General features: G+C 38.6%; 1 protein-coding gene across 1 annotated transcript in view; it reads right to left on the reverse strand.

Moving 5' to 3' along the window:
* blmh (bleomycin hydrolase) overlaps positions 1-26,205 on the reverse strand; it is a 47,260-nt gene extending 21,055 nt beyond the window's left edge. Inside the window, exons 1-6 of the mRNA XM_023961603.1 lie at positions 26,060-26,205; positions 24,021-24,218; positions 20,449-20,558; positions 13,874-14,015; positions 13,657-13,745; positions 11,534-11,626 (exon numbers count right to left, since the gene is read on the reverse strand). Coding sequence (XP_023817371.1) covers positions 11,534-11,626; positions 13,657-13,745; positions 13,874-14,015; positions 20,449-20,558; positions 24,021-24,218; positions 26,060-26,069 — 642 coding nt within the window. The 5' untranslated portion in view covers positions 26,070-26,205. The remainder of the gene's footprint in view (positions 1-11,533; positions 11,627-13,656; positions 13,746-13,873; positions 14,016-20,448; positions 20,559-24,020; positions 24,219-26,059) is intronic.
* Between the last annotated feature and the right edge of the window lie 122 nt (positions 26,206-26,327).

Genomic DNA, 26,327 nt, shown 5'->3' on the forward strand with positions numbered 1-26,327 from the left:
ATATATGTCCAGTCTCCAGTGATTGTATTTTCTTTTTTCTCATTTCAGTGTGCTGACGACTTGTCCATGCAAATGATCGAACAGGGGCCCTTATACATGCTTGACACAACATGAAAGAGAAAGACAGACTTTGAAATGTAAACCATTGTCCATAGTACGGACTGTCAGCTCAGAAACACACAAGACCCCACGAACGCTCCCGTTCTTACAGCAGGTGCTGGTCAAAGTGGATAAGAGTGTTTCTTTTGGCCAATGTTCCTAAATTAAAGATTTCTCTCAACAAACCTGCCTGACTGGGGCTAGCAAAACGAATAGCTTCTTGACACGCAAATCTATCCATTCTAGCCAAGCACAGCACAGCACGGGTCCATTAAATAGAAGCAGAGACGATGACCTGTCAGGCGAGCGTGTTTATGGTTGGTCTGACAGAGAGCAGGGCACAAACCCGATTGCCACACAGGCAGTTAGACATCATCCGCTCTATGCAAACTAAAGTAAAACTGACACGACACTTTGATCCTGCCTAACACATATGTGATCATGCAGAGGAAACTCAACACAGACACTTGTGTGAGGCCGACCAGTTGAACAGAAGTGATTATACAAAAGCGCAGGATGGCCAGACATTTAGTCATGAGGGTATACACCAGGGGTGGGCAAACTACGGCCCGCGGGCTGGATCCGGCCCGCCTCCATGTTTGGTCCGGCCCACTGAACAATATCAGAGACCCATGTATTTTTTTGTTTTTTTATCTGGCCACACGATCAAGACGTGACATTTTACTCCCCCCTTCTGCAGTCTGTGCTCCAACCTAAAACCTTCTAAAATCTCTGTCAAACAGAATAGAAGACAGTCTTTCCTTTCTATGTAGCAGTTCATCTTTCCCGGTTTAACTCGTCCTTTTAGAGCGATTATTCTGCCTTTTTTAAACAACGCACCCTGTTCCGTGTCCTGATTGGCTGGAGACCTTGTCAATTAATCTCCCCAGTCCGTGCCGTGTCTCCTGTACAGAAACGCGCAGCTCTTCAGACCAAAAATCTATGATCAGATCTTTGTTTTCATTCTAAGATCCTGGACCTAATTTCTATGAAGGTTTGAGTATTTAAACAAGAGAGAAAAAGTGTGTAAATGTCTGAGAAAAGTGTATTTAGGCAGTGAGGAGTTTTACTGCCATTAACGTCTAATCAGACTCCGTGGATTTCACGGTTATTTTTAGAACGTAACTCCTGCAATAAACGAGGAAACTCTGTACTGGTAAAAAGGTAACGCAGACATTTGCGTAGCTGCAGCAGAAAACATAGAAAAGAGCTTTTCATTATTACTGGATGACAAACAGACGCGCAGAACACAGCGCAGCTGCTCAAACTGATGAGCTGCAGTCCTCAAAGTCTATTAGGATTAGGATGGGAGAGGATCGATTATTTATTGGGTTTTTTTTGTTTTTTTTATGTATCAGTATATTTTTTCTGAAGTTTTGTCTTTGAAAATCATAGTGTTATTTGGTCATTGTTTTATTTCATAAATAATTTTCTTTTATTAAAAGGATCATGAATGAATGAAACTTTATTCATACAGCACTTTACAACTCCTTGAAGGTACCAAAGGGCTTCACAATTTCACATAGATCTAAAATTGGAACAAAAGTTTTAAACTAAAAACTCTATAATATTCTATTTTAGAATATAATTTTTAATCCAAATGTTTTCATCTACATTCAAGGTTAAATCATTCTCACTCCACGCATCTGCTCGTGGTCCGGCCCTTCTATCCAATTTTAGAACCCTATTTGGCCCGTAAGTTAAAATAATTGCCCACCCCTGGTATACACAGAAGCCATTGGGGAATTCATGAATTCATTAAGAAATTCATATGTTCCTAATTAGTACCAACTAATGTTTTACTGAACAAAATGAGAGAACAAGGACGTGTTTTCTCAGTGAAACGCAACCGCAGTAATGTGTTACAATTCATAATTGGCGAGGCTTTTAGAAGTGTTATTCTGTTATAGAAATCTAGAATGTTGGGTGTAATAACTGGCAATGTTTTTTACTTTCAGAAACATAGTGTTTAAAATCTAAACAAAATATGATAAAAAGGATTTCATAATGCATGATCAAGAAAGAGCTTATCTCCATAAGGAAAATCTGTTGTAGAAATGCATGTAGGGTTGCCTCTATAAGCACCAACATAATTGATTTGGTATCCCCTGAGCGATTATTGTCGTACAATAAAGGAATTGGTCCAAATGTCAGCATCCATCAAGTCCGAACTTGCTAGTCATTTGTCAAACATATCCAGACATATGAAAAAGTCCCAGAAAGATTTGAGAAAACTTCATCTGTATGAATGAAACCACTGGACCAGCTTGACCTGGTTCGCACCAGAGGACTGAACGGCTATCATTCAACAACATTGTTACTTGGCCAGAAGACCAACAGCTGACCATCCAACCAGGAAATGTGAGGTGGCTTTAAAAGGTTTTGAGACATTTTTCATAGGGTAGATGTAGTCATCCCACGCTCTTATAATTTTAATATGTCATTAGCATGTGTCAAATGCGACAACATACCAATTTTTGTCATTCTGGGTTGGTAGAGACGGCAGGACGTCTCTACCGACGAGTGTGGTTTAGTCGGGTTAAGCGAACCCGACTAAACCACACTCGTCACAGTTTACTATTTTTGGAGAATGTAGCTGGGACAGGAGGACATTCCCCTATACAACACTATGCAGACTTATGAACTGCATCAGACTGCTTATGGATTCAACTGCATGGTCAGGGTATCCGTATTTTTGTATTTTTTTGTTTTGAACAGTGTCTATGAGAAACAATGGCAGGTGTGGGAGGGGTTGGGTTAGGAAGTCAAAATGCAAACTCAAATCTTTTTTATTTCTATAGCGCCTTTCATTTCGAGCAGTTTATTTCATTAAACACAAAGCGCTAAGTCAGAACATGTACTATTATAGATGACGACTGTCAAGTGTCAGTAGAGACAACAAGTGAACAGATTGAAGTCATTGTGGGTGCTGTGATTTTGCCAACACTCTTCAAACATTGTCCTGATGGCATGTCCACCAGGACAATGTTTAAGTCCACAATTCCAACCAAGTTTTCAGCTATCTGACTGAAAGGGGAGTTAAAACAGATCTATGAGGGGCCGTATAAGACATTATTTATTCTGAACCATTCACATTCATACATTCTTGCTCTCACAGTCATATATACTCTCTTTCGCATACATATATTCTCTTACGCATCCATATATTCTCTCTCTCACATTCATACATTCTTGCTCTCACAGTCATATATACTCTCTTTCGCATACATATATTCTCACTTGCACATCCATATATTCTCTCTCTCGCATGCATATATATTACTTTACACATACATACATTCTCACTCTCATTGTCACTCTTAAAAAAGAATGTATGTATGTGAAAGACAAGTATATATGAACGTGTGAGGAAGAGTTTATATGTGTGTGTGAGAGAGGAGTATGCATGAAACGGAAGTGAGTTTGCATGAAAAGGAAGGCACTTTGAATGAAAAGGAAGGCACTTTGCATGAAACGGAAGGCAGATGATTTCTCGTGCTCTGATTGGACGAGAGGCCGCCACCTCCCATTTTGAACAGACGCTAACACGAACCAATAAGAAGGCCATCGGAACCTTAAGAAATATTTTATCTTCACCTCAAGTGGTCACAAATCTGTCTGCATCTCTAGAGACACAAAGGAATGTCTCAAATACCAATAATGGTAATAGAAGTGCCACCGAAACAGAAAATCCGTATCCACCTTATTCCTAGCCCCCATGAGCCTTTGCGTGAATTATGGGCGACACTTCCTGTAGACGCTGGAACACGCATTTACATTAAAACAAATTCCTCTTGTTTTCGATCCATAACTACATATAAATGTGGGAAAACCAGCTGTCATTTCTTAAAAAAGGCAACGGTGAGGTGGAGATGAAATATTTGTTAAGGTTCCGATGGCTGCAGGACCCCCGTGGCTACTTCTTGCCGGTTCGTTTTTTTTAAAAAATAAACTTTATTAACAATATCTTGCACAAACAAAATACCAAACACAAAACTCCACTGTGTGCAAAATACAATCTTCACGTTCGCCATGAGAATGAACAAAAAAACATAATGATAACCATGTAAAACAGGTTATGCAAAAAGAAAACAAAAATAATAAGGCAAAGGAATCTGTTAAAGTTTCAGGAGAGACCATGTTTCAACTGTTCTGACAGCTTTTTTGTTAGTGGAAGATTTAATACTGTTCACATACAAAACCATTTCTTTCTGAAAAACATAAAACACGGTTTTTTTGTTGGCATATTTACACTTGTGTATAAAGTATTTAGCCATAATTATAAGTAAATTAACTACATATATTTTTTCTGCATTAAGTCTTTCTTGTGTAAAATATCCAAAAATGATATGCTCGTAAAATAATCTATAATCTTCACATAGATGAGTTCTTATCTAATGTATCACATCTTTCCAAAATAGTTGAGTGAAAGAGCAAAACCAAAAAAGATGAGGCACAGTTTCTGGTGAGGAATGACAGAATGAACAGTTTATGTCCAGATCTTTTTTAAACTTAGTAAAGAAATGTTTCACTGGATAAAATTTGTGAAGAATTTTGAAAGAAATTTCTCTGATTTTATTGGTGATGAAATACTTTTGTGGCAGGGTCCAAACCTTTTCCCACTGAATTCTACATCCAAAGCTGTTCCAGTATGAGATAACATACGGTTTTGTGGCAATCTCATTTTGAAACAGAGAACGGATACTTTGATTATTCCTGCTAGCTGAAAAACATACCTTTCCACACCACAAGTCTGTTAATTTGGGATTTCTTGCTGGTTCATGTTAGCGTCTGCACTGTAATCCCTAGCGAGTTGACTGAACTTAAAAATTATTGTGTAACAGATTACGCAACAGTTAAGTTATATTATTAAAACTTTTAAGTTAACATTTATTAAAATTCATATTGTCAGTTGGCTTACATTTGTATTATTTCATATAAAAAATATTAAGATTCCTCAACTTATAAAAGAGAGATTATTTACTTAAAGTTTTTAATATTTTCCAACTAAAAAACGCTTTAACTAACTATATTTTTATATTACTTAACTCATAAAATATGTAAAATTCACTCAAATGCTTTATAAATTCTTAAATCATTAAATGTGTAGCATTGAAAATATTTAAAATTCTTCAGCTTAAAATGTATTCTAAACAGAGATATTGATACTGCCCCACTACATTTTAAAGGCTAACATTGATAAAAACCAACAAACGTGAAGGCCACACAATAGTGATTGCTTAATACACTTTTTTTAATTGCTCTTTAAAAAAAAGCACAAATATCAAGAGGATGAAGAAACAATAAGTGCAATAAAACTGCATTATAAGAGTGCCACACAACATATTGACAAAAAGAGTTGGTTTTGTAATGTACGGCAGAAAAAGCAAATGATCACAACAAAACACATTAGTTACATAACACTTAAACCAACAAATAGTCCATTCTGGAAGACTCACTCAACGAAACATTCTTCAGCGTCAATAAATGTCCTTTCAGTGGTTTGCTGTCCTCAAGGCTCAAGACAGCATTCTGAATAAATATGAAGGCAAGTTCAAGTTTTTTGGGGTGCTGTAGGTCCAGAGCATAGATGTCCCGAAGAGTTAGAAGAGATTAGTCAGCCAGATGTGTGGGACCACTGACGGCAGCATCAGGAGCATCACCACGACAACTGAGAGGAGAACCACAGCAGTGTCTGTGAGGTCTGGTATTCTGGAAAATACAAAACAAAAAACACAGATGAGTTCAGACCCTCAAAGATATTCATCACACTAATGTCCAAAACTGACATTCCTGCCATCTGTCAATGGGAATCTTTTCATGCTAACATTCTGTTAGCTTTTAATCAACTGGCTATGATGTTTTAAGGACCAACTCCAATTAAAATTGTGTTTTTAAAAAGTTCTTTAGCATTTTTCTGAAGGAGGACATTTATAAAATAATTTAAGACTAAAGCTTCATTTTTCTTTATTCAAATAATGATGGATCAGGAGCAGAAAAGGTAAACGAAACTCCACTCCTTCCAATCAGGAGTCCCTGATGTTCGCCTTTCATCTTCCGTCTCATTTTTAAAACCATTTAAAAATATCACTCAGTTCACAAACTACAAACAAGTGCCCTATTTATTATGTCACTCAATAAAATCTCAATCAATATTAAAGGATTAGTGAAAACCATTGACAGGGAGTCGTTTGCACTTACTGTACAGGTCTTGAAGAAGTTGGAGGCATCTTCATGCAGATAAACAGGAAGTGCAAGGAGGACAAGTGCCCGTCTCATGTTCACGTCACGCTGGTCCTAAAAGAATAAAAAGAAATATACATTACTATTGAAGCAAATGAAGGGCAAACACTTCCAATATTTATTTAAGGAACTTTAAGAAATAATAAAATGATACCTTTTCTAGATGTCTATTTCTAGTAAGAGGACAATACAGTGTTTATGGCATGATCCACTTCAGGTCAAAGACCCAAAGTCATTTTTAAGGCAAGTTACACCTTGGCTTCTTACAGCTGTTATCCGTTTTTGAATTATGCACATTAGAAATTCACCTGGAGGTCATAAATCCTAACCAAGCTGGCCAGTTCCTGTCTGTTTTGGTGGACTTAGTCTCAGAAAAGGGCAGCTTTAAGTTACACAAACATGTAAAAACTGCACAATTTCCTCTGACTGCATCTACTCTACATAAATCCGTTTAAGATCTTGACAGATGAGTTTTCATGGTTTCAAATGATGGAATGGTGCTAATGCAACATCATTTTATTATTTTAATATACTGTCATAAAGACATGACAATATTCCAAAGTGTCTCCACATACATGGCAGTGGAAACACTTTGGAATATTGGCTTTGTAGTACTGCAGTATTATATGTAGTACTGCATAGTGCCAAAGTAACAGAACACAACTTGCACCTCCATTCCATTGTGCCACCTTCAGCCTGCAATCTAAATATGTTTAGTTAAATTGTAAATAATTTCAGCTCTATTTAGACCTTTGGCTAGTTAAAATGTGCATAAATGTTTCCATGCTGCCGTATAAATCTAATAATGGTAATAGTTCAGGATGAATGTATTAAATAAGTATAAAACTCACCCACTGACACCTCTTTTCTGGTGAAATGGTGACTTTCTGGTGAACTTTCTGAAGTTCAGTATCTGAAAAAAAGTCCAAAAGAGATTTTTCAATGTTAAAAAATGTTTCAATTATATTCTGATCAAAAAACATTTATTGCACTACACAACCTATTGCATTTTTTGTTTTTTTAAAATAGCTCTAGACAAATAACTGATCAGGAGACAAGTTACCTGGCTGGCCTTGGCGTCTACCTGGAGGTGAAACACTGAACACTCTGTAGTTCGGTACCTGAACACAACACGAGCACGTTGATTAATTTATTTTTACAAAAACCCTTTTTATAATGGAGATCAGTGATTTATAAAAGCTTAAAGCTGCATCCAAAAACCAATGCTTCCATGTAGCAACCAGGCTTAAAACTGTTGGCGGTAGCTCCTCCCACACAACCGTTAGAGGCTTTGAGTGACATTTTTGGACAAATGTCCAGCAGCAAACTTTAGCCTAAGACAGAAGCCTCCAACGCGAATTTCACACGCGGATCATGTTTAGTGTGATTGCAGCATAACAGATCATTTCTACCTCTGAAAAAAAAAAACCTCATCACTGTCGTAACTTACGGGCAGAAATGCATTTTGGGTTTGGCTCGCCATACGTCTGCTATGACAAACTAATCATGTATACATTTCCACATTAATCTCTAAAACAATCATAACACACATATGTTTAAACAACAGTAAACCACATTTACGGTAGTATAAGAGCATTTTTAAAGCATTCATTCAAAATAAACCATGAACGATACTTACCAAATTAAATCAGGGCTGAAGACAAGACGGCACCATCAGCGATGAGGCGGATGAAAAAAAAACCCGAGGTTGGGGCGTCTTGAAGCGGGACGAAATCGCAACGCTTTGCAGAAAAATAAAATGCTCGACTTTCAATTTCAAACGTCGCATACTCGCATTCGGCAAATCCAACATGGCCACCTGAGCTAACGTAGAGAAAACGAAAGACCCTCCCACCAGTACGTGATGACGTCATAACGCTACTTCAGGGATCTTAAAATTTTTGAGTGCTAGATACAAATAAGCTTTAAAATATTTAGCACTGTTAAGTTAAATTTGAAAAAATCTTGATAGAGCTTAATACTTTATAGTTGAATCAACTACAAAATGACATTTAAGTTGTGTAACCTTAATAGTTATGAGTCAGTACAAGTGATAGGGTTTAGAGTGTGTTCAAAATGGGAGGTGGCGGCCTCTCGTCCAATCAGAGCACGAGAAATCATCTGCCTTCCGTTTCATTCAAAGTGCCTTCCTTTTCATTCAAAGTGCCTTCCTTTTCATGCAAAGTCACTTCCGTTTCATGCATACTCCTCTCTCACACACACATATAAACTCTTCCTCACACGTTCATATATACTTGTCTTTCACATACATACATTCTTTTTTAAGAGTGACAATGAGAGTGAGAATGTATGTATGTGTAAAGTAATATATATGCATGCGAGAGAGAGAATATATGGATGTGCAAGTGAGAATATATGTATGCGAAAGAGAGTATATATGACTGTGAGAGCAAGAATGTATGAATGTGAGAGAGAGAATATATGGATGCGTAAGAGAATATATGTATGCGAAAGAGAGTATATATGACTGTGAGAGCAAGAATGTATGAATGTGAATGGTTCAGAATAAATAATGTCTTATACGGCCCCTCATACAGATCCTCACCCTCACTACACCCAGACCTTGCTCCCTGTGACTTTTTGTTGTTCCCTAAACTCCAGGAAAATGGCATGGACAGTCGTTTTGAGGCCATTGAGGAGATGAAAGAATGTGTGAAGGAGGCTGTGATGAGGGTGGTGGACATGTTCCCACCGGTAAACGTCCTTCCAGAAAATGTTGGAAAGATACAACAAGTGCACGGCAACTGGAAATTTGTACTTTCATGCTTGTCCAAGGAAAATACACGCTGCTGAGGCCGACTGTAGGCTGACAGCATGAAATGGGCGGCACCAACAAGGAGCAAAAGGCGGAGACTCAGAAATCGAATAGTCTTACTTGCAGGTAGGAAAATATTCTTTGAATTGTTTACTCTCAAAGGCATAAGAAAAGCATGATATAGGTACTTGATATAGGCACATGATATAGGCACACAGAATTTTTTATCTGATCCAATAAGTTAAAAAACAAAAACGTAAAACTCCAAAAAGGGAACTTTGTGTTTAGATAAAACAGTAATAAAAAATAAAAAATATCATTGAATTTGAATTTATGATCTGAAATCATAAATTAAACTATTGATTAATAATAAATATATCTTTATGTTCTTTGGTCCTATATCTAAATATGAATAACTCTTATCGCAAAAGGACGAAGTATTAGCGTATTTGTCTTTTCAAAAACTCCAGGTGGCCCAACACGCCGCCAACTCCTCTGGTCTCATCTCGCCTACCGGTGCGACACGTGCAGGCTTACGCACAAAACCTCTGTTTGTGTGGCAGTCTGCTGTGATGACTGGGCATCTACCATGGCGCAGCGAGATATGAGCAACTGTTTAAACAAGCAACGAGTCAGCAGCACAATACAAGCCAACAGGTGACAACAAAGGCTGCCTAACCAAACCGCTGCTCTGCTACAGTGTCAATGGGAGGCTGATTGACTGACGCCCCCCTCACACAAACAGAGAATAATGTTTCTCACCTACTGTCCAACCAGGACTGAACCCCCCCACACACACTCACACTAACACACACACACACAGACACACACAAAGAGCGCGCTATATTTCGCAGGCACACATAAAGCATGCTGTTCTCATAGTACACGTGTTTGTTTACAGGCCAGCATTGTATTTTTGTGTTGGAGGTGAATACGTCTCGGGCTGTGCAGCATCAGATCGTGGGACTGTTCCATAAACAAGATCGCTATCATCAAGAGTTCTCTGTTTATTTGAAACGGCCAGGAGACCAGACGTGACGTGCGCGCGGCGAACGCACAGTTTTACATGCGTAAGAACTTATCTGAGTCGATAAATATGAAGCTCGCGGCATATCGCGCTGTCAACGGCATTCAATTAAACTGTCCTGACACCGTTTTTGCTGCTTTTATGGGAGGAGCAGGGAGGGAACAGAATTACAAAATAAAACAAAAATTTAAACAGATTTGCAGGCTAAGCTGGAATGTAGCAGGTTCTGTTTTAGGAAAATACTACTATAAAATACACTTTTTAATAAACAAAAACTGAAGTCAACATATTTTCTTGTTATTTGTACGCCGCGTGCTACTATTTTTTATATATATCTATATATGTATATATATAGATATATATATATATAAATAAATAATTATTTTTTTTAAACTTATTTTAATTAAAAAAGAACAAATTATGATGTCTTTCTAAAAATAAAAATAAACTTTTTTCTTCACTGCCACCTGTGCTTCTGTATTTTTTGTAGAGTCAAAGATTTGCAGCAATAAATTCAAATTGTGTTGATATAAACTGACAAGTAATGTTCGAAAAGACCATTTCCACATTTTATTGCTGAAATACAACATTCCTTTGGAAATGCAGACTTTGGTTATTTAGTGGTTGTTTAACAAAGATGCGCTGTGCTTTTACATCCACTGAGTGAAATCTGTTTATGAAATATTTCAGTGTCTTTCTTCGACTTTTGTAAAGAAACTGGAGATATTTGGTTTCTGTTTTACCTTAGTGAATGTTGCTTTGGTTCTGTTTCGTGGCTACAATCCACTGTTGCGGACAAATGTTGCAATGTTATTTAACATTATTACTCAAGTCTTCATCGTCAGGATGTTTTAGACTGAACCACAAGAATATTTGTGCAACAAAATACATTCACGCTAAACAGAATGTACTTAAAAAACCTCAAAGCAAAGCTCCGTTGTATTTAGAAGGAAAAAAAGACATACTTTTTTGGTACTTTACTGCAATCTAAGGCAGCTGACAAGAAGCCCAAACTGTACTAGTCTTCATGCTTATGTTTTACTTGACAGCTCCCTCTTCTGGTTAAAGTAGCACAGTGTGTCAAAATTTAGGTTGGACTTCATTTAAAACTACTGTGTTTCACATTTTCTTAAAGTTCAATTGACGTGAAAATGGCTAATTTGGAACAATTTTCCAAACTTCTGGAGAAAAAACTTTGATTTGAAACGAGAAGAGATGTTTTTGGTTGCTGCTGCTCTGGTCCACCGGTGGAACCTGTTGTTCACAAAGTGGCAAACTGCAGTCCTCAAAAGTGTTGGCTTGTCTTGAAAAACTTTGGTGGTGGAGACTCACTCGGTCAGTAAGTAAATAAAAAAACAAACTAGAAAGATGTTGAGCTTTGATTTCACCTCTTCTATCATGGAATCGATGGCGTCGGACAGCTCCCCTTTAGTTGCGTCGCAGGCCACCATGTTCCTCAGCCTGAGGCAGTATTCTCTCAACTGAAAGAGAAAAAACAGAATAACTGAAACAAATGTCACTCCAATGACTGTTGTGTTTGTTCATGAATTAGTAAAAAAAATGTAGTTATTCTGCTAGCAAAAGATAGGAGAATAAATACTATTAAAATTTTAAAACCTTTGACATTTTTAAATGTAAAAAATCTGGTATTTAAATTTGCATCTGAACTGCTATTCTGCAGTTTTTTTCTTTCTTCATTTTCCTTCTTTTCACATCACACACTTTTTAAAGTAAAATGAACTATATCATATTGAATTTAAAGAATCGTTTTTCTTAATTTGACATAGTAAAACCCTCAATAAACCTGTAAGTGTCTGCAAATATTTTCAAAAAACTGCTTCTAGATTTATATTACGTATTAGATAAAAAATGTTATTCAATTGAATTCAATTCATTCTTTCTTTTTTATAGCCCAAAATCACAACAACAGTCGTCTCAATGGGCTTCGTACTGGTAATTGTAAAGTAAACATGAAATCATAAGGATCATAAACGCATAGAATTCATTCTAACTGAACTAACTAAACTAAACTGGGCATCTCTGCCCTTAGACCCTCCATTGCGGTATAGAAAAACTCATAAAACAAAAACGGATTCCGGAAAAAAAGAAGAAACCTCAGGGTTATTTATTAAACAAACAAGGAATTCCTTATTCTGAATTCTGAAATTACAAGTGTTTAAATGCACTATTTTCCTTTTTTAAAAGGTGTTTATGTACATATAAAATGAAAAAAGTAGCTTCACCCCTGAAACAACCTACTTTTGTAAATGTGAGTTTTGCTGTAAGGCAGCCACACCCTCAACCGTACAACTTTTGTCTGTTCTCAGGCCAAACAGGTTTTTTCTAAATAAAAACAATAAGTAGTCTGATTCATTTTCAGCTGATCTCTCCAATGTTTTGCAGAACACACCAACCATCTGTTATGATTTTGAAAACAATAGGCAGAAATAGTCAAGTTCCACCACTTGATCTCATTTTTGTTTCAGAAGCAAAACTAGACAATCACCACTAGAAGGGTTTGTTGCATTGACTGTATAAGAGAGCTGGACTGAGTGGGTGTGACATCACCCACAGAAAATGACTTACATCCTGCTCCAATTAAATGAAATCAAGTCGCCATTTTTTAACAACATAGAACGCCATGTTGGAGCCAGTGGGCGTCAGTAAGTAGAGATTGGTCCCAATTTGGGCTGCACGATATGACGAAAACTCGCGATATGCGATACTAGTGATTCATTTTGCGATAACGATATAATTTGCGGTTTATAAACAAATAGCAAAACAACCAAAAACATCATTCCCATGTCATTGCAACAGTTTAAAAATTATTCTCTAAATGACTCTCGTCGACATAGATGACAAACATCTAACATAATAGGCCTCCGTCTGATTGGTCAACAACATGAAGGCGTCCATGCGATTGGTCAAATGCATAATGGGATTTATTTGATTCGTTAAATGCTTCAAGCTGCTATAAGATTGTTTTAACACATTTAATGTTTACAATTTATTGTGATTTTCGCCATATCTTGGGATATACATATTGCAGAGCTGGATAAAGATCAATTTGCGGTATATTGTGCAGGCCTAGTCCCAATCGATCTTAGTCAACGTTTCTATGGCATCTACTCTTTCCAATCGAAGGAGTGAGCTTGTTGGAAGTCCACACCAACTTCTACTTGAAAGTGGGCCCAGGAGAATCTGTCAATCAGACCTTTCGAACCTTCGAGATGAGACAAATACTTTTATTGAGGCCTCTGATTGGCCAGTTTAAACCTTGAATAACTTCTTCTGACCAATAGAATGACTGAGTAACAGCTGTTTCTTTCTCAATAGAGAAGTCTTTGGGATTTTGGCTTCTCTAAAGCAGCGGTTACTTCCTGCTTTGAATGCCAGAGGGGCGGGGTCTTTCAGTCAGTTCTCCTGAACAGTCAGTAGTTTTTATCTTCGTGACCAATCTTCCCGTTTAGATTTGGACTGAGCTAAACGTCAGAAAACACTGCTTTTGTACCTTATGATTGAGAATGTCATTCATTCTGCGTGAGGCCTCCGAGCTGTGGGACTCTGGAAAGCATTTCTTTGGAATCACGCCATACTTCTCTGAAAGCCAGAACACACAACACTTGAATCAGTAAAGTTGATAAACACGAACGTTAACCCAACACTCATTTAGCTCCACGCAGTTAAGAAATAATCCTCCTGATTAGTGCGATGAAACAGGAACGAACCAATGAGGTTCACCAACATGTCCCACTGTCCTCCGTCATTGGTTGGATTGGAGAGCAGGAACTGAACCAGGCGCCCGTCCACCGGCTCCTTCCTCTGCGCCGTATCCACACAGGCGTGGAGGAAGTAATAGCAACGCTCAACCTGTTCATAAACGTAAGAAGTTGCCTAAGTAACCTGGGTGTGGAGAATAAGAGCAACAATTGCCCTTGTGAGCATCAACTAAAACACACTCAGAAATACTTTCAAAATAAAGCTTTTAAGGCAGCTACAGCTGAAAGAGGCGCTGCTCAAGCATGACATTAGTGGAAACAGGACACATTAGGATAGATCCTCCCCAGCAGTGGACCCAACCTGAAGGTTTATCTGCAAATTCTTCCATTATGGGTTTGAAATCACTAATCTAACATGGCGTACTACGGCCATCATTAAAGAAGGAAAAGAATAAAATATATCAGGAATAAAATTATAGGAAAATATTCAAAGCATTATGACAATTCAGTAAGAAAATCGTGAAAAAAGCTCAACATTTTACGCGATAGAATATGTGCAATACTAGTCATAGACGTTTTAAGAGAATAACGTTATAAAATTATGAGAAAAAAACACAACATTTTATGAGAATGAAGTACCTGTAATAAAGTTATAAGAAAAAAGGTCCAAAATGTACAAGACTAAAGTTGCACAATTAGAAGAAAATAGTCATAATTTTATGGGGAAAAGAAACTAAAATTTACATGAAAATAGTTGTCAAAGTTATGCTTCAAAAGGTTACAATTTTACAAGGAAAAAGTCGTGCATTTCTGAAAACAAAGCGTTAATTTTTTTTATTGTTTTAGCAAAGACACATAAATTCAGCACATAATTCAGAAAAGTCTGTTAGACATCGGACTGCTTAAGAATATCGATTAATCGGTTTAACCTTTCAGTAAATCTACATCCTTATTTCCCTTAAATCACAACCTTAAAAAAAAAAAAAAAGCAAGACTTTTTTCTTTTTTTAACGAATTATTACTTATCATTACTTAATTTTACACCTTTACTCTTGTAAAATGTTTTTAAAAAATTCTAATTTCATGACTTTCGTGAGACAAAAAGCATTTTTTTGTACAAATGGGATATCTGAGCATTCAATGTATTTAAACATTTTTTTACGAAACATTTGAAAGAATGTGGGACCATGTCAAAGAGAACTAATGAGAATTTAGCTTGTTGAAAACAAAAATTTTGGGGGGGGGGGACAAAGCACGGCTTCTGTTTCTCATTCTAGAGGCATTTTTTGACTTTCAAAACAATCTTACTTTAGCTCATAATTTCACATTTTTCTAAACTTTCCGTTTTAGTTCAGAACTGATTGTTTTAGTCATTTGCTAAATCAATCTTTATTAATTATCTATCACTCAATCAATTTTTTTGTTGCACCTTTATAAGATTCAACATACCAGGTGTTTTATACCTGACTTTTTCAATAATTTTACTTTCTACATGTTTGTCCTGTTAAAATTAGTGCTTTTTATTTCTTGAATTTTTTTATTTGGGTGTGTGAAACCCTTATGAAAAGAGCTATAGCACTAAACTAATTTCCTCTAAAGACATAACACCTTTGGATTCTTAAACCAGCCAGGAAAATTAAAATATTTGTCAGGTAGCTTGAAAAAAATCACAAACGGGATTGGTATTAATAGACGGACATTCCTGTTTTTACAATCAAGAGTGTTTTGAACCAGCGTGTGATAAAGAATGGATGTATACCGGTTGGACCTGCATCTCTTTACACTGTCAGACAGAAAGGAGATGAGAATGACAAAAACATCGAAATGTTCCACGAGGTGTCACTGTGACGTCAGCCGTGAATGAGCTCCAGCCACGACACACAAAGAGGGGTTTAGCGGGACAAAGACGGCATGCTAGTAGAACGCAGCAGTGGACAAACACAGCGACATGACAGCGGAACAACAGAAGCATCTATTGGACCAGGGGGTATTCCAGAAAGCAGGTTATGCTAGCTCCCACGGTAAGTTTGAGGATAAGAAACCTCAGCTTTCAGTTCCAAAAATGGAGGTATGTTTCAGGGTAGGTCAAGTTGCTATAGCAACTCATTCTCTGAACATAACCTGGTCTGTAGCAGATTTAGTTGAAGATTAGTTTGTTTTCATAGAGGTGAAGGAGCATGCCGTGTCCATTTGAAGATGATTTAGTGGATGAAAAAGTTCAGATAATACTTTTTCCACCGTGATGGATGTTGGACAGGGCTCCAGACTAACTTTTTTCACTAGGAGCACAGTGGCCCCTAACTGAAAATTTTAGGGGCACAACCAGAAAATTTAGGGGCGCATACCGTAAATCAACATTCTAACCAAATCTACTCATTTCCACTGTATTACTTATAAATACTTTAATAATAGATGCAGAAATTACAATGTGCTGTTTCAAATTCAGTGTCACATTTTATTCTGCACTTTTGAAGATGCAACAAAACAAAAGCATCGCTGTCATGACAGTACAAATTTATCTTTGTGACACCAAATAGGTGCAGCCAAGATGCACAATAAGCGTGGTTGAGATCACCCAGGTGAACTCAACGCTGCACAGATCACCTGGTGTGTGACATATATTTTTGTTTTTGCTCCAACATCAACTGTCAATCGAGAAAGGGGTGGGAGCAAGGGGCAAACCTACCCGGACACAGCTGGAAACTGAACTGACTGAAAGCTGCCCTACAGACTACAAAACAATGCATTATGGGACATGTGTCCTGGTGGTTTTTGTAGTGGAGTGATAAATTAAAATAATTTAAAATACCAATTCATTAAAAAAAGGCTACATACATCACAAAACATTAAAATAATCATAAAATATATAATAACACAGATCATACTAAGGGGGAGAAGAATATTAAAACTAAATTGAATGTTAAGGACAACTCCAATTTCCTGTTCTCCTTCAGTCTTGCTGCAGATTCGCTTTCATCTCACAGCCCCCCCGCCCTCACCCCCCCGGTCTCCCCAATCATCCACGCGAGGTGCCGGTTCATCTTAAACACGTCTATCGTTGCATTTTCCCCACGTATTTTCAGTGTGTCTAAAACTAATGTTGTTTTTGCTCGAGCGTGTAGGTGTGGGACATTTATTCTCCTCAGCTGACCCGACTCCCGCGGGACGGTGTGCTGCCGTAACAACCGCGCAGGACCGTTTGATGCGCCGCCGTAACTGTAACCAAAACCTAAACCTTCCTCCGGTTCTGTGCGGCCCAGAGAAAAGTTCAGCACGGACTGCATGTATTTAGAAAATTACGAGCGAATAAATACGTTCTAAAGGAAAGTAAGGAACTCCTTAGTGTGGTCCGGGGAGGGGGCTGTCAGGTGTCCTGCTTTCAAGCCCTGTCATTGTCACGCCCCCAAGAGTCATTTACCCCACTGTGATTGGTTGGTCAGCTTCGCGCACGACAATGAAAAAGTGTCATTCATACAAACTGGCGGGCTGCAGTAACATTAAACCTTCATATTAAGGCGGGGACCGCAAAATATCATCTTGGGGGCCGCAAATAGCCTGCGGGCCGCGAGTTTGAGACCCCTGCTGTACACTCTGGCACTGGTACACTAGCCGCAGGTGGGAAGAACGAATCAATAGTTCGCTTGCTCATAGCTCAGACGCACATATCAGGTTTTGATATTTGTCTCTCCGTTTCCTTCCCACAGATGTTTACGCGCGCTCGATTATCTCTAGGCCCCTCCCCCTACACGCATTTTAGCCACTCAGTGTCTGTCCCTATTCTTCTCACACGCAGTGGCCGCCTCGCACACAGGCATCACGCGAGAGTGTATGTGCTCGCGTTTAATGAATATGTGCGCGAGTGTGTGTGTCTGCCTGCGTCCGTGTGCGCTTGCGTCTCATTAATTATTTCATTGATCATTGACGTGCCCCTTCCACGTTTAATGTATAAAAAATACGAAGGGTGGGGGAAGCAAATTTACTGGTCGCGCATGTGCGACTGGATGTAAAATTCAGTCGCACACTCTCAAATTTTGGTCGCAAAATGCGACCAATTGCTCGCAGTCTGGAGCCCTGTTGGAAAAATAAACTTTTTTACTTTGATCTAACTTAATTATTTGCTTCAGTTAAGATAAATCATTTTTTTAGTTAAGTCACCTTAAAAATGACACGTAGTTATCAGACATTTATTTTATTTTCATTCAAATTAATTAAATTAAGTAGGTGTAACTTTGGTGCTGATGTTAGATCAGCACCACAAGGAATTGTGGGATACCATTCCCTTTGAAAATACAGTATGTCTGCAGGCTCAAATGTAGACATGAGAGTTCAAGAAGTACAATAAATTAAGATGGAAAAACATTTCATTGAATTGGAGTAATATGACATTTAGTTAGATAAATATGTAAATTTGAGTTGTAAAAAAATATTGAATTGGATTTATTAAGTTGAATAAATGTTATGTATATATATATATATATATATATATATATATATACGTCACAATGAAAATAAGATCAGAAACTCATGCATTTACCTTGTCCGTTCTTTTTCTCCAAGCAGAAACTCTTTCTTTTGCTAATGATGCAGTATTATTTGTTGATGGACGTATCTTCATACGCCGTCATTAGTGCTCTCTCCAGAAATCGGTGATCCATTGAGAATGTCTTTATGTACTTGCCGTGCACACGCATTGACCCAGGGTCGGGCGTAATTACGCTAACTCAGGGGTGCTCATTACGCTGATCGTGATCGACCGGTCGATCTTCAAGAACATGAGGGTAGATCACAGATGAGCAAAGATAAATAAATAAAAATAATATACTGGACATGACTGACATGCAGAACGGCCAATCAGACATCTTCTGAAACATGTGTCACTGCACATGCGTGTATAAATTCACTGAGCGCAAATTCTGTCAGTCATCAGAAAGTCTTTTCTGCCCCGCGGCACGTCAAGTCCCCGGCAGAAGACCACTCCAGACAACCGGAGTGTTTATTGAAGCCGTCCTGCGTGTCTCCTCCTGCTATCAGCTCTGCAGTTCTCGCCCGATAAATACGAGTTCATTAAGGAAGCGTTTTTTTTTCTGTGGCACGCGCTTCGTACGCAGCCATCAGCGCCTTTGGAATGCCACGCTCCCGGCATTGCACGGTTTACAACAGAGCATGACTAATAATAATCGCTGCTTTCTGTCTTTGTAATAAAACGCCTCATCTGTTAATACAAAAGTATCTTTGGCCGCATTTACACTGCATGGTTCAAGTGACCCAATTCCGATTTTTTCCGCTCATGTGGCTCAGATCAGATATGACCGGTGAACGTGTAAGCAGGACAAAAGCGCATGGTTTCCGATTTTCTCAGATCGGAAACAGGCCTCACTCATATGTGGAAATAAATCGGAAATGAATCGGATACGTGCATTTGCGTGTGCCATGTAAGCAGACAAATCGGATATTCCCCAGTAAATGCGAGTCGTACGTGAGTGACGTCAACTCAGGACACCACCAACTGAGGTCACATGACTTATTAAGGTGCTTTTTTGCGCTGATTTTGCTGTTAGCGTGTTACCTTTCAGCCTCAGGCTTCAGACCGTAGTCGGAAACCGTTATTTCCGGTCCGGTCCTGGTCAGGACGCAAACGGTAACTAATGAAGCGGGACACCGTTGCTCTGGAAGGCTAGAAGCCGTTTATTTCTTTGCTTGGATCAAACTGTTAGTCCAGCACAACGTCTGCAAACACTTCCTCATTCAAAACTCAGAGAACATAAGCCTTCCGAGCAGCCTTTCTTTTTCCTCTGCTGTGCATCCCCTCAGGAGCACCCAAGGCAACGCCTCCTTACGTCGCTACGTTGCCTCCATGACAATCACAAAGAAACACAAAAAAAGGGGAGGGTTTCACCATGCTAAATGTTTGCCATTTGGACCAACGCATCTTCTATATGTGCTTTTATTACTGTTATGATTATTATTAAGGGCCTGCTCGCACATCATTTTTTAAATCCGTGCGGTCAGTGCTCAGGTCCACGGTAGGCGGAAATGCTGCTACATTACGTAATCCTCAGAACGTCTACGTTTGATAGTTTCAGGACTGTATAGTGTAAATGCAGCCTTTGTGTAATCTTACTGTGTAGTTTTTAATCATCAGTACATAAACAACAATGTACAAATAAACATGTAACTAATAAACAAACATTTACTAATAGTAAATGTTAGTAAATAGTAAAATACTACTTACTAATAGTATTTAAATGTCTTGAAGATCTACCTGTGTGCGTGTGTGTGTATATATATATATATATATATATACACACACACGCACACAGGTAGATCTTCAAGACATTGTCGATTCAAAAGTAGCTCACATGGCAAAAAAGTGTGAGCGCCCCTGCGCTAACTCAAATCCGGTCTTTTGGAACCGACATACCCAGAGTAACAAGTTCAGGCGGATTTCATCCAGAGTTCAGACATGCTTTCTGGAATACACCCCTGAATGTTTGCACAAAACCTCAAGCAAACAACAACAACAAAAACGAAATTCTAAAGAAAAATATTGAACAAAACAAATAAAGCTTTACGGCATTCGTTACCTTGTCCCAGAAAAAGAGATAGGACTGACTGAACTCAAACTCCTCTATGTTGAATTTCTTCATGAAGGGAAGACGCATGACGTTGAGGCACGAGAAGATCCAACATCTCCCTGTCGAGGACAAAGAGCAGAGAAAGACACGGAGAAAAAAGATTTTAGTTCAAACCAGAGAGAAGACCTGATAATAAACCAAAAGTACTTCCAAAAACAGAAGCTGATTTCTAAAAAATAAAAGGCAGATTTTCACAATAAATTTATTATAATTTTACCCAAATAAAATGTTGTCACCATCATTTCAAATAGATTGACACAAGGCACAAAAATGTTTTGCTAATTATTTTGACCAAATACGGTAGTTTACCACGTTTAGATATGTGACTTTGTCAGAAGTCCACATCTTTGAAAGCGGTTTTGGGAGAATTTGTCCATCAAACAATTTGAACATTTGGCATTTAGTGAGGCATCTGATTGGTCAGTTTATTACTTGAATAACTTGCAGTAAAGAAATAATATGGACAAAAAAATGTTAAGATCAGCAAGAAAATGTTAAAAAAAAAGTAACAGATCTTGGAGCCAGCGGGTACTTCTTGCATGGAACGTGAGGGGGAGGGGTCGCTCAGTCTAATTCTCCTATACGGTCAATGGGTCCGTCCAACGTATTGTTTACGTAACAAATACGGCCTTAATAAAACAGCATATTTCATCTGGTCCTGATTCTAAACGATTTGAATAAAGAAATAGTCAGAATTTTCTCTATACCCCTTGTGCTATCCTATGGGGTCCAGATGACCCGGTCCTTACATTGATGTGTTCTCCCTACCATGACAAAGGTGGATAAAGGTGGAAAGATTTCATTTAATCCATGGACACCAGTGAAGATCACAAATCATTGAAGAAAAAAGGTTCAGCGCACTGTCTAGTGGGTCTAGATGACCCAACTCCCAACGTTAAAGTGCTCAGGACAGCACAAGGGTTAACATGTCCTCCATTATGAGAAAAATAGATCAAACGATGATCATACTCAGTGGTTTGGTTTTGTTCTTGGTCATGTTTTTGGTTTTCTTTTTGTCAGTCACTCCAGTTTCAGGTTGATGATCCACAGCTGTCTTCAGTTCAGTTAATTGCCCTCAGCCTATTTAAGTGTCTTGGTTTCTGTTCATCCTTGTCAGGTCATCTGCTCTTTTGTGTCACCAGTTTGGTTCTCCCCATAGTTTTGTCATGTTTCAGTTTGTTTATTAAATGTTTTATTTCCTGTCCCCAAGCCTGGGGCCTGTTTCAGAAAGGAGGTTAAGTGTAAACTCTGAGTGCGTTAACCCTGAAATCAGGGAAACCCTGGGTTTTCCGTTTCAGAATGGGAGGTTTGTTAAACCAGAGAAAGCAGAGTAAGTCAAACCCGTTTCTGAAAGAGAGGTAACTTATACTCAGAGTCAGTGTCAATGATTACTTACGCTGTGAACCTAACCTGGTCGGGAGCAGGTTTTATTCTCTAAACTCAAGGTTTCTGCCGGTCCCCTCCCCTTTTTAAAGACGAAGTGGTATTTTTCGCTTTAACCTTCATTGCCCAAATTTCCGTCACACAGAGACGGTCTAAGTGACGTGAATGGCTTGTCCTTTTTTGGAGGACCCAATAGACGAGGAGGCTGCATTAATTCGTAGAGAATTACATTTACGTCGTGCGAGGATTTTGAGACCTAGACTCGATTTTTTGTCATTTCCCCATACGTTTTTGTTTGAGCGTTACCGTTTTTCGTTGCAGTCAATTCCATATATATACAATGAAAACAACATTAGGTCTTGCTATGTAGATGTTTCATATGTCAAATATTGTCAACAAAGCCTACATCCATGACATGCTCACATTTGACCTGATTGAATTATGTTTTTATACTTCATTTTTAGCTGCTGCCATGTTCTTTTAATTCCTGCAGGATTGCATCTACATGAAAATGAAATCAGGGACACTGAATTAGATTAATGTAACAATTACTTTTTGGAAACACAATTTCTTAGTACTGCTTACTTTCTTAATCCCATATAAACCTATACCACTTGATCAATACAAGGGTAGACATAAGCTCACTTTTAAAAACACAATTCTGTAGCAGCCCATGCAGTGTCTCATGTTCATGCATTTACTACTGCAGTTACGTTAGTGGGACTGTAGGGGGCATGTGTTCTGCTGTGCAAGATTTATAATAAAGAGACATGTGGAGTGAACAGACGTGTGTGTCTGAGCGCCATAATTTCATTCACATCTACCGACACCGAACCCTGTGAGGCCGGCTACAATTGCATGTATTAATATTAAACTGACCAACGTTTGCAAGAGGGTAAGGTTAACAAAAAAGTCCTCTAAACATTACAGACGTTAAATGCATTTTCCCCCTGATTGGTTCTGTACACTATGCAGCATTTCATGTAATTACACCAGGAATAACACTTCAAAAGTACACCCAAATTTCGCCATTTTTTATTTCACACCTTACGCTATTTAAAAAGTTATTACAGCCAATATTTTATAACAATGATTTAAATGCAAACTTAGGCATTAACTTGAGCAGCTATGTTTTCCCACGCTAACTGTCTCTGTTTTGCAGATGCAGCGGTGTTGCTTTTCTTCCGGAATATGTGCTCATATTCACTGTAACTCTGCAGCAGCACGTCAAGTTCAGCTGGCGAAACATATGCAGACCTCTTTTTTTCACGGTTGCCATGGTGACTCGTGATATCTGCGCTCCATTGATAATGGCTTCTTATAGTCGCGGTGCGGACGCTTAACTCCGAATCAGTCCACTCAGAGTTGATTGATCTAACTCGGATCAGCTTCTCTGAAACAGAAAACTCTGAGTTGTTAATCTCTCGATTGACCAACTCAGAGTTCAAGTTCAACCTCAGAGTTGGTTGAACCTCCTTTCTGAAACAGGCCCCTGGTCTCCTGCATTTTGGGTCCTCCACCATCAGTTCCTGACACTACTGTAAAATAGTTCCTTGTGGTCGTCCATTTTGAGCCAAGAAAAAAGAAAAAAAAACTGTTGCTTCACCAGAACAGCAGTAGTTCATTAGAAATTCACCCCAAAGTTGTGGGCAGGGCCATTGGCGCGGAGTAAGCCTTCCCATAATCCCTTTGCCTGGCGACTGTAGTTTTTTATGTAACAACCACTGTATTTTATCTTTTCTTTTTTAACTTTTCTTTTCTTTTAATGGACCTACTGAAGTGGTCAATTCTCCTGTTCAAAATGAAAATAAAACTTTTTCTTGATTTTCTTTGAAACTAATTCTTGCCATAAACCTTTTTTCCAGAAAAAAACTCTGCACATAGAGGAGGTTGTGTCCATCTAGATTTAGTTTTTAACACATATACAGCATTTCTTCAAGAGATCTGATTGGGAAAAAAAATCTAAAAAAATCTCAGACAAAAAAAGGAAAAACACAACTAATCACATTTTGTTTTGTCGAATAGATTATGGTCAATTTGCTAATTTTGTCTCGTTTAGGTTACAGAGGTGGTTAAGAGGTCCAAACAAACCAAATGAAGTGGGATGTGTTGCTATGAATGTGGTCGTAGGACTGCACCTGAGTTTTTCTGGTTGGTGATGGGTTTGCCCTCTGTTGGGATGGAGTGCTGGAAGATGTGAACGGTATCCTGAACGGTCTGCCGGTGCAGGCAGACCTCCAACGGGTCGATGCACGTGGACACATTCTGGGCTAGCAGGTACCGCGGCTCCGACTTCAGCCGCTTCACAAAAGAAGCTACTTTTCCTCGACTCAAACCTTTCCAGAAAGTGGAGAAGACCAGGGAGAAAGAGCAGTGAGAAGGGGAAAAAGGTCAAAAATTCAGTCAAACAATATTAAAATATGCTTCATAGCCTTTCCATGAGTCCATTTGTTTACTTCAACCCCCCCCCCCCGTTTAAAATTCTAAGTATCAGCTCTTGCTCTCAGAAGTCAAGACATTTCCTGAAAAACAGTCGATCAATAATCATGAACCCACAGCAGATCTTTCATTGCTTCGGAAAAGCAGATCATTTCCTATTAGATTGAATTTGTGACTAAAACTGGACTTCAAAAAAAAAAAAAGAAAAGGCTGTTTGTTAGGAAGACTCCCAGACGTTTGATGGACCATATCAGAAAATGTTGGCATCATTTCTCTAGCTCCATCTGTAGCACTCCAGAAAGCCTGTGCCATTGGACCGACAGGGCAAAACTAAGGAGTGTGTATCAGCAAGTACTGGCACACACACCTTAGCAGAATCAAGCTGTCTGTAATGGAGTGGGCTCTTCTAACATAGCAGTGCAGAGCAATTAAACATTGACATGGACATTGCTTAGTCATGCATGCAGCCTAGAGTTTGACCCCTCAGCTGCATTGTGTGATTTCCCATCTCAACAGAACTGAAATACAGTGACCACTAGGTTAGAACAGTGTCAGCTTTCATTTATAGTCATGAGCAATTTAAAAAGACAAAGTAAGCCTAAGGAGAAGCTTTTTTTTTTAGAGTGGCATATGGCCTGCAACTGGTTTCCCCATTGGGGTTTACAGCTGTTTCATAATCCTCCTTAAAGCACTGTTGACTTTTCTAGTGTCTTAGTTTCTACATTTCATTGGCTTCTATGAAGGGATTTTGAATTAAATTTGCTAGTGGTGTGACTAAACTGATTTAACCTTTGACTAACTTGCTATTTGACTCTGTTTAGCATCATAAAATGAGTAGTTTGAGTTACAAACACAACTATTTGACAGCTACTTTTGTCTAAATATGATAAATGTATCAACAGAAGGTGGACCAACCTATTTCAGGTTCCAATCTCTTTGTAATAACGCTTATGTGAAGTGTTTTAATGCACCGAAACAATGGAAATGTCCTGATTAATGCTTAATAACTGATCAATCAGATACCCAGCCTACCTTAAAGTGACTGATATTCTTCATCAGGTGTCAATAGAAGTGATTTGTAACTTTACACACAAGTTATTACAAAGCTGCTAGCTTAAAAGAAGCTAATATCCTAATTATATATTCATCACGGAAGTAATGATTGGCTAAATCTAGCTTACCTAGCAATTAAAAAACTTCATATGAACATGTACAAATGTAATAACAGGGTAATAATAACAGTTATGAATCAAGCTAATATACAAATGGAAAAGGTTGATGTGTTAAAATACTCGAAATAGTTTCTATAAATACTTCCCCTGTTCATTTCATTTCAAATAGAGGGTCAGTTAATTAGAAGAAGAAGAAGAAGAAGAAGAAGAAGAAGAAGAAGAAGAAGAAAAAACCGAATTAACATTATCTCTTTAAGAATTTGACAGGGTCCGTTTGATTCTAGAGAAGGCGCTCGGATGTTTCCAGACTGTGTGAAGCGGACATTTGCTAACGCGCGAGCTAAAGTTAGCTTCTCGTGGGATTCAGGTGTCGGAACCACGCTGACTTCCAGCCGCGTGACATGTCAATCCAGCTGAGAAAGCCACTAGGTGGAATGCTAGCGCACTGAATGCTAACCTGGCCCTGTGGCTTTCATAGTTGTCATTCAGCGGCTGCTAAAAGCCGCGCGGCTAAAGAAACACACACAAAAACCATCACGACTAAGGAGGGGAACCCTCAACCCTACCCGCTTCCATGTTCTTAAGGAGCCCGAGTGGCGGTAACTGTATTCCTGGAGAGACGCCGGGTCTTTGTTTATCTCATTCACTAACAGGCAGTCAGTGGGAACAGGGTACGCTCGTTTATCTGCTCTCTAGACAATCTTTAACGTGGCGGCTGGGCGGAGTTTGACAAATGCGGTTTGTGGGAATCCTTGTTCCCGCCCTCAGCAATACGTGGACAAAATCACGAACAAATCCGACTCTGTCAAAAAGTGATCTTGAAAATGCCACGGA

This window comes from Oryzias latipes, chromosome 13 (assembly GCF_002234675.1).
Source record: "Oryzias latipes chromosome 13, ASM223467v1".
NCBI lineage: Eukaryota > Metazoa > Chordata > Actinopteri > Beloniformes > Adrianichthyidae > Oryzias > Oryzias latipes.